We start from the raw sequence: 9,579 nt of genomic DNA, 5'->3' as shown, positions 1-9,579 counted from the left end.
TCTTTCTTTCTTTCTTTCTTTCTTTCTTTCTTTCTTTCTTTCTTTCTTTCTTCTTTCTTTTTCTTTCTTCTTTCTTTCTTTCATAAAAACATGTACAGGCAGAATTTCCCTAAAGCCACTGAGTCAGATGCAACATTTTTATATAAAAATGATTACAGGTATTGTAACCACGCTAGACGCTGGGTCATCAGTTGTGCAAAACACCAGATTTCAGGACATCCCTGATGAGTCCCAATAAACTGAGGAAAGTGGGGACCCAGGAGCTCCTCCTGGTACAAGCTCCCATTGGATTGATCTCTAAGGGGGAAGTTCCGTTCGGCACTGTTCCTTCATTCATTCCTTCAGCTGCCTTTTAGTGACTACCTGCCACAGGCTGGGTACTATTCTAGAATCTGAGGACATAGCCAGAGTGGCCGGACAGAAACACAAGATGCCCAGGTAACTCTGAATTTCAAACAATGAATCATTTTTAGCTTAAATGTGTCCCATATAATATATGGAACATACTTACACTAAAAAAAAATGTGTTGTTCGTCTAGACTCCAAATTTAACTGGGTGTCCTGTATTTTCATCTGCTAAATCTGACAACCCCAGATATACCAGTGATCAGAGCAGACACACAGCCTTGCCCCTGTGGGGCTTACATTCAAGTGAGAACAGGCAATCAACAGGTGAACAGATATACAGATGAGTACAATATACTGTAGAGATAAAGGCTGTGAGAACACAAAGCCGGCTGTGGGGACAGAGAAGGCTAGGGGGCGCTATTTTTATTGGGGTGGTCACGGAAGGCCTCTCTGAGGAGGTGACATTTGAGCTGAGGCATGAACAAAGTGAGGGGCTGACCAGGCAAATATCCATAGGAGCAGGAGGTGCAAAGGCCCTGAAGTGGGGCTGTGCTTGGCATTATCAAGGAGCGGGTGGATGAGCAGGATGGCAGAAGGGAGTAAGAGAAGGGGCAAATGGCGACAGATGGTAGTCAAAGAGAGCTGGGGCTGGAGGCAGCTTATCCAGGGCTTTGTAGGCTGACGTGTTTGTATTTAATTCTAAACTTAAGGGGAAGCCCCAGGAGGATTTATGGGATCCACATTTTGAGAGGTTGCTTGTGGCCACTCTGTGTAAAGGCAAAGTGGAAGTAGCAAGACCAGGGAGGAGGCGACTGCAGTTGTCTGGGGAAGTGGCTTGTTGGGGTGGGAGGCTGGTGAGAAACGGTTGGGTCTACGTTACATTTTGAGGATAGAGATGCCCAGATTTGCTGCGGGTTTGCCTGTGTGTGTGAGAAAACGAGACGGAACGCGGACCATTCCTTGGATTTTGGTCAGAGAACTGGATGAATGGGGGCGGGGTTTGAGAGTTGAGCTGGGACTAGTGGGAGAAGAGAGGTTTCAGAGCGTCCCAGGGCTTGGTGCGGACATGGTCACTTTGGGATGCCTGTTGGACCCCTGCGCGGAAGGTTGGGTTGGCAGCTGGACGCGTGCCCCTGGATGTAAGCGGAGAGGTCCGGGCTGCAGATGAAGATGAGCTTTCTGCCGGAAGATAGAAGGGAGGGCAGAGCTGTGGGTAGAGGGTACCCGCAGGGCCCACCTGAATGGGCCTCGGGGCTCGGAGCCCAGGACCAGTGTTCCTCTGACATTCGTGTTCAGGTGGAATCAGACTGTGCCTAGAAGAGGAAAAGAGATAACTCAAGTGTGGACCAAGGACAAGGGTACAAGTGTGTGTCTTTTGTGTCCTGTTGCTGGTTTTACCACCACCCCGAAGGCCACGCTCCCAGTACCCTTTGCCCCCATGGCTATAGGCGCTTCCCAACTGATCATCCCACTTCAAGCCTTGTACCCCAGTTTCTTCAACACACAGAACCCAAGCGATTATTTAAAAACTCGAATATGGTCTTGTCACACACTGCCCGATACTGTTCAGGTATTCCCCATTGCTCTTACATCCAGAATTCTCCACATGGTTCCAGGGCCCCACTTACCTCCCAACCTTCCCTTACACCTTCTTCAGGTTTCTGAGCACCTACCACTCCAGTCTTCCTTCGGTCCCGCCAACATGTCATACTTCCTCCAGCCTCAGGGCCTTTGCACATACTTTCCCCATCTGGCTGTTAGTTCTTCCCCTCACTATTTCCTGGCCAACTTCTCGATGACTTTGTGGTCTCTGCGGAAACATCGGCTCCTAGGGAAGCCTTCCCTGAACTCCCTATATCTGCATCAGGTTTCCTTGTTATGAGCTCTGTAGTACCTTCTTCTTTTCTTCGTGGTGCTTACCTCGGTTTGCAATTAAACATTAGGGTAAGTACTTGTTGAAGTGAGCTGAATTCCTGGAACAGGGCCAGACAGTACCAAGGCGTGCTAGAAGTTTCAAGCTCTCAGGGGCTTTGCTGGCTTCCCTTGCACTTTTGTTGGAAGGGCTGGAGAAAAATGAAGAGGCCAGGGCCTCTGCAAGGAGGTCAGCCACAGGGCAGAGAGAAGGTTGACAGAGCTGCACTGTCAAGGCCTCCGTCCCACCCCCCGCCCCCCGGGATGGCCACTGAATGCATAAAGGTCATGCATTCTGCTCCTAGTCCTTGCTCCTAAGAGCACAAATTATTTATTTTGGAATTGAAAATATGTCTTCCCCCCAACCCAAACCCCCACCCTCAAGGTGGCCCTCTGAGAAGAAAAGCCTCTCACTTCCCACTGCTCCAGCAGAAACTGTTTTGGGTCAGGGCCTAGTCTGAACCTATTCCCTTCAAAGAACTCTTGATTGTTAGGGTGTAGATTCCAAAACTTAGAAGCTTTTAAAATATATCCACTGTTCATTGGGGCGCCTGGGTGGCTCAGTTGGTTAAGCGACTGCCTTCGGCTCAGGTCATGATCCTGGAGTCCTGGGATCGAGTCCCGCATCGGGCTCCCTGCTCGGCAGGGAGTCTGCTTCTCCCTCTGGCCCTCCCCCCTCTCATGTACTCTCTCTCATTCTCGCTCTCTCAAATAAATAAAAAAATCTTTAAAAAATAAATAAATAAAATATATCCACTGTTCAGAGGAAAAACTAAGGCAGTTAGAGTCTTTTTATTTTTTTTAAATTTATTTATTTTAGAGAGAGTGTTTGTGAGCATGGGGAGGGGCAGAGGGAGAGGGACAAGCAGACTACCCGCTGAATGGGGGTTGTTAAAATCTAAGGAACTTACACAGGAGAGTTAAACTTTTTTCCACCTGTCCATCCATCCTTCCATCCAAACATCCACTTTTCCATTGAGCCATTGATTGATCCATCTACTATTATCTGTTCTTCCATCAATTGATCAATTGATCTATGTATGCGTCCATTGATTAATCCATCCAAACATACACTCTTTCATCCATGCATGCATGCATGCATGCATGCATCCATCCATCCAAACACCCACTCTTCCATTCATCCCTCTATCCATCCACACATCCACTGGACATAAAGCTGTGTCTGAATGAGGCAGTCGTGACCACTGCCTTAGTAGGTCTCATAGGCTAAAGGAGATAAAATTCTCTGGTCAAGCCTCGTCATGCATCCACTTTGCCAGGGGTGGGTGGGATGACTGGGTTGATAGTTTTGCCAAAATTGGGTCAAGAGTAGTTTCCCAATGGAACACCCTGGGATGCTGTTATCAGAAGCAGGGAATGATTCCGGGTAGGCAAAATCAACAGATGTCCACTAGATTAGAGGCATTTAATCATTAGGGGTGGAGGATGAGAAAGGACAGGGGAGGGTGACACCAGCCCTTCTTTTTTTCTACAGCATAAGGGCAGGCCGGTTCCTTTGTTTATCCCTGACCACATTTCAGGGTCTGGACTTTGGGTTCTGTCATAAGGACCCAAAAGCACCCATCTCCTTCTAGATACTTGGCTCTAAATGTCCCAGTCTGGGTCATCACTCTCTCCTCCTCCATCTACATTTATCAGCTAACCTTAGATACTTGTTGGCTACACCCAGTGTCGCTCTGCTTATGATTAGGAATTAAAGAAGAGGATCATTTTCTGCTCTGACAATCAGAAAGTACTTCCTAAGTCTCTGAAAGTTGGCAAGTCCTGAGGCTAGGCTTGGGTCCCTTGAAATGGAGAGGCTAAACAGGTGTTTCTCATCCCTGGCCACACACTGGAAGCATCTGGGGAGGTTTTACAAAACCCTGATGCCCAGGCCCCACGTTCAAACATTCTGATTATAACTGGTCTCTGGTGGGGCTCTGCCATTGAATGTTTAAACAGCTCTCCAGGTGGCTCGAATGCGTAGCTGGGGTTAAGAACCACTGGTCTAAGTGCAATTTGGAAAACCCTATTCATTGCTGTGTCTCTTTGCTTCCAGGATAAAAGCATGATGAGGGTAGCGACGCTGTCCTGTTGATGGCTGCATCTCCAAGAGCTGTAGCAATGTCACGTACCTGGCAGGTGCTCAGCAAATATTTGTGGAATGAATGATGATCCCTAGCTTTGCACAAATCCCTTAATGGAGCGGAGATGGCTCCCCATGAAGGATGCACATTCTCCATTTTTCCTAGCACATGGGGAAGGATTTGAGTCATTCCCCACGTGAGGTCAAGTTGTGGTTCTCCGGGCATCCTAGAACCTCTCCCACCCTATCTTCTGCTCCAGAGATTCTCAACACTGGCTACACTTTGGATTCATCTGAAGTCATTTAAGAAAAATACCTTTGGATGTTCTGGTTCCCTGGGGGTTGGACTGAAGCCTAGGCACAGGCATTGAAAAAGTGTTCCTGGTGATTCTAACATGCTGTTAGGGTTGAAGACCACTGTTGTCTCCTTGTCTGCCTCTGTGAGTCTATTTTCTGACTTCAGCCAACTTGGTCTGAGACCCTTGGAAGTGGGGGGGGGCGGTTGGTGGTACTGGGTTCTTATGTAGTGTTCTTCAAAGGTACTTGCTCACAGCATTCATCTTGGGTGCTTATTTAAAAATACACATTCCTGAGCCTCTACTCCAGACTTACAGAAGAAGAAGCTCCAGCGAGAGCCTGCGAATATGTGTTTTTGACCAGTGTCTGCATGTACTTGTTACCAGCCAACCTCTCCAAGTGCACTGCCGTCCTGGCTTGGGGGGCACACGGAGCCCCTTCGGGCTTTGGCTTCCCTTTGGTTCCCACTGCCAGAACTCTCTTTCCCCAGGTCATTTAGGTCACCCCCCCCTCCCCCGCTCCAGAGGCCCTACCTGACCACCCAAGAGGAGAACGCCTCCCCCGCTGTCAACCCTTACTCCATACTGCTGGTAATTCCCTCCTGACACTGTTCAAGATGATCTTCTCTTGTTTATCACCTTCATGCCCATACCCCCGACCCGAGCTTCCCGGGGCATCAGTGTCTGGTTCAGGCTGGGTCCCTGGCACCAGGCACACGAGAGGAGGCCCAAGACGTACAGATGTCAGGGTGGGGCTTGCGCTCTCAGAGTATCTATGCTTCGTTCCCAGGTCCTGGGAAACTGCGTTCAGGGATATACAGGCGACTGAACTGGAGGTGAAAATCATGCCACAGCTGTGGGCGCCCAGGAACCCCTGGAGGCGCAGTCTGCGGGGGAAGGGAATGGTGCCCCCCCCCCCCCCACCCCCTGAGAGAAGAAAGGAGGGAAAGGAATGGGATCAGCTGATCACGTAGGGCAAAACTACGAGAGGCCCCAGCTCTCCCGTCTAGGTCCCAGGGCCCCGCGGGGAGGGAGGCGGGGGCAGGCGGCGGGTCCCAGCGCGGCCGCGCCGAAGCGCCCGGCGGTGGCCCGGGGCCCGTTGCTAAGCGCGGGGCCCGCGCGGTGCGGCCCCGGCCGGCCGGCCGACTGCCTCCTCCCTGCCGGGCGCCGGCCAGCCCGCCTCCCCCTCCCTCGCTCCCTCCCCCGGGGCCCGGGTGGCGGCCCCGCCCCCGCCGGCCCGGCCGCCCTGTCCCCGCCTCCCCCTCCGCGGGCTGCAACAGGTGCCTCCCCGAGCAGGAAGCCCGCGCCGCCGCCGCTCAGCTCCCCGGGCGCGTCCGGGACCCGCTGCGCCAGCGCGCCATTCCCGGGCCCGCGTGCGTCCCCACGAGGACAGGGACGCCGCCGCTCCCGCCGCCTCTCCGCCCCGCTTCCTGCCCCCGCTCCCGGCCAGGGGCCCAGGACAAGGCCGCGCCCGCGCCCGCCCCCGGCCCCGCCACCCTCCCGCCGCTTTGCGCGCCATGGACGCCCCGGAACGGCAGCCCGAGCCCGACGGCGGGGACGCCCCGGGCCACGAGCCCGGGGGCAGCCCCCAAGACGAGTTCGACTTCTCCATCCTCTTCGACTATGAGTATTTGAATCCTATCGAAGGTCGGTGGAGGCTCCTCCCGGCCTGCCCCCCCCCCGCCCCCCGAGCCCGGGCGGGGGCTTGGGCCTGCGGAGTGGACACGGGGCCCCTCTTTGGTCCCGATGTCACACTTGGGGGGGGGTGGAGGGAGGGAGGGAGGGGTGCGTCTCCCCAGGTGAGAGGGAGGGCATGAGGCGTCTGGGACTGTTGCCACCTTTAGGGGGCGGTAGGCTCACTTTTGCCCAGTAGGGCGTCAGGCTGCAGTTACTGGTGGCTTGTCCCTGAGGGTCACTGTAGCAAAGCAAGGGGTGGTAGGGGCCTCAGCTGGCTCTTGCCTGCTGCAGGGTCTTCGGAGGGGAAAGGAAGTGATTGATTTGCCTCTGGAGGGAGGAGGTGAGGAAGCCAAAGAATGGAGTCAGCAGGGAGGGGACTGATGCACAAAGAGGTTGCAACTGCGCCCAACCGTCAGGGCCTGGGACGCTGACCCTCCTCTCCGCAGACAGCACCGCCTGTGAGCTGACTTTGCTGGGGACTTGGTGTTGAAACTGCTGAAGAGGTTGTCTGTGTCTGATGCTGGAGGGTGGTTTGGCTTCAGTGTTAGGAAGCCAGCCCCTTTCGTCCCTGGGTTCTGCTGCTGCCTTTGTGGATCACCCCAGGTGGATCAGTCTGAGCTTTGTTATGTGGTCCCCTAGCCCCCAGTCATCGTGCATGTGGGGTTTGCGGGCCAAGCCTGGCGTGTGGATTCAGGAAGAAGAAGCCTATTCCTGCCTCAGCGACCTGTCAGTCCATGCTTTTATGTGCTCGGTGTGGCTGGGGACTTCCCCAGGCTGGGCCATCACTTCACGTGGGTTAGCAGGAACATTTGTCAGAAGGTGGAGGAGGTCGCATGCCCAGCCTCACTGTATTTTTCTGGTTAGCAGGTTGTCTTGGAAAAAAACAACAACAACAAAAAAAACCCCAGCCCCAGCCAGGCTTCCTGATTTTGACAGCCCAACCCAGCCAATGTTTGTTGAAGCCTCAGGGGCAGGCCTGTTGGTAACTTCCAGATGCACTCGGGCTTGGCCGCATCCGGAGTGCAGGAAGGGGTTGTGCGGGCTGATTGGTGTAGGAGGCCTTTTCACGGAGGCTTGGTGCTTCTCAGAGATGTTGTGTAAGGGAGGTGAATGAGAAGTTTCAACTTTCCTTCCCTCATGGTCTTCACTGGCCACGTTAGGTGAGGGACTTGCTTTGGCTTAGATGACAAGGAAGATGGTAGTTAGTAAATCATTCTGTATTTTGGCTGGAGATGGAAATAATTAGCCAACAAAAGAGACCAGTCTTCTCGAGTTGCAATCTGGAGGCCTTCCTTTGCTTTGAAAAGATACAACTAAGAATCTGCAAATGATCCCTTTAAGGTTCCTTTAACATCCGCGCTCTTTGTTTGTTAAGATTAAAGTCATGTTTTGCAGGGAACTTCTACCCCTCCCAGATTCACAATCAGCTAACTTTTTTTTTTTTCCTTTTTTTTTTGCACAGGGGAGATTTCCGGGGAAATAGTTTCCAAGCCAAATCCGATGGGAGGTGCTTTTTATAGTTTTTCTTGGCAAGTGGTGCTTGGTGGCCGCCAGATGGGTGTCTAAATGGCCACAGCGAAAACCCTGGAATCATTAAAAAAAAAAACTTTATTTTTTTGGAACAGTTTGAGAGTACAGAACAGTGGTAAAGACAGTAGAGGGAGTTGCCATATCCCGAGCACCCAGGTCCCCATTTTATTTACATTACACTAGTATGAATGTATTTGTTATCATCCATGAGCCAATACTGATGCATTATTATGACCTAGAGTCCATACCGTCCTTGTTTGTTATGAGCTTGACAGTTTTGAGGAGCACTGGTTAGGTGTGCTGTAGAGTGTGCCTCAGTTAGGGTCTTTCTGATGTTTCCCTCGTGCAAAGGCTGGGGCTATGGGTTTAGGGGATGAAGACCACACAGCTGACGGGACTGTGTCCATCACATCCTATCAAGGGTACCTATTATCAACTTGATTGATCACCGTTGATACTGACCTTGATCAGCTTGGCCAAAGTAGTATTTGTCGGGTTTCTCCATTGTAAAGTCCCTCCTCTGCAAACTGTACTCTTTGGAAAGGAGTTCCTATGTGTAGCCCCCCGCCTTATGGAATGGGGAGTTTGGAATCTGTAAATGATAGTTCCTTGCTGGGAAGTAGGCAGCATCATGGCTGAGGAAGAGAGGGGGTGTTGTGAGCCTTGGGAGGCAAAGCGAGCTCTTCCAGATGTGGGTCTGGCTCTGGCTACCCAGATGTTAATGGGGTCACCTCTCTGCTTCTGAATGGTGGAACTCCCCAAGGACTGACACTAGCCTTTAGCTTGCCATTGGGCTTTGTCCCAAGTGACAATCTATTGGTGATGCATGTGAGGGCTACCCTTAGCTCTGTGCATGAGCTTGGCAAACGTCAAGGAAGGAAAGGGCCGGCGAATGGGACAGACATTGTCAGAACTTGGTGATGGTACTTAGGAATTTGGGGGAAGTCGGATGCTCATTTTATGGAACTGTAGCATCGTAGCAGATGCCTATTATAGCTCATGCAATAACCCTCCAACCCTAGCAGGTGGGCACTCTTGTCACCCTCATTTTACAGAGGAGGCAGTGAGGCATGGAAAGGTGAAGGAATTTTCTCAAGAGAACAGGGTTGGTAAATGGCAGAGCTGAAACATGAACCTGGCAGTCTTGCTCCAGAGGCTGCATTCTGAGCTACTGTGTGAGGGTTCACTGTTTCCTCATCTGATGAGCGAGATGCAAAGCAGTTTGTAAGGGGCACTATGGCAAGACTGGAGTTTAAAACATTTACCAACAGAGTGATCTTGGGTGAGTCTTTTAACCTCTCTGGACCTTGGTTTGCTTATCTGTCAAATGGCTGAAATAATAGTGCTTATCTCACAGGGTTGTTTGCCTTGAATGGCTTGACCTATTTATTTATTTAAGATTTATTTATTTATTTTAGAGACAGTGGGGGAGGGGCAGGGTCAGAGGGGGAGAGAGACTCTTAAGCAGGCTGCACGGAGCCCAGCACAGGGCTCGATCTCACAACCCTGAGATCATGATCTGAGCCGAAATCAAGAGTCAGACACTCAACGGACTGAGCCACCCAGGCACCCCCTGACCTATTTAAGTCAATACAGAGTGTGATTTGTTATGAGCATTTTTTAAAACCCTTGGCTCTCTTAACAGAGGTGCTCAGTTCATGTGAGCTGTTACTCATTTACTCATCCCGCTAACTACTGGGCATCTATTGTGTTAGACCCTGGGGATATAAT

General features: G+C 51.7%; 1 protein-coding gene across 4 annotated transcripts in view; it reads left to right on the top strand.

Moving 5' to 3' along the window:
• Nucleotides 1–9,579, top strand: part of NFATC2 (nuclear factor of activated T cells 2) — a 158,415-nt gene that overhangs the window by 11,516 nt on the left and 137,320 nt on the right. For 3 of the 4 annotated variants that reach the window (XM_035025416.1, XM_035025414.1, XM_035025415.1), the window contains exon 1: nt 6,149–6,288. The exons of the other annotated variant lie outside the window; for it this stretch is intronic. In XM_035025416.1, the coding sequence (XP_034881307.1) occupies nt 6,159–6,288 (130 nt within the window). In that variant the 5' untranslated portion in view covers nt 6,149–6,158. Of the gene's footprint in view, nt 1–6,148; nt 6,289–9,579 lie in introns of those variants that run through there. 4 annotated transcript variants of the gene reach the window in all.

The sequence above is a fragment of the Mirounga leonina genome, unplaced genomic scaffold (assembly GCF_011800145.1).
Source record: "Mirounga leonina isolate KUSES-001 unplaced genomic scaffold, KU_Mleo_1.0 Mir_195, whole genome shotgun sequence".
NCBI classification, from domain to species: Eukaryota; Metazoa; Chordata; class Mammalia; order Carnivora; family Phocidae; genus Mirounga; species Mirounga leonina.
The sequence above is the reverse complement of the archived record's forward strand: the minus strand, read 5'-3'. Positions and strand labels throughout refer to the sequence as shown.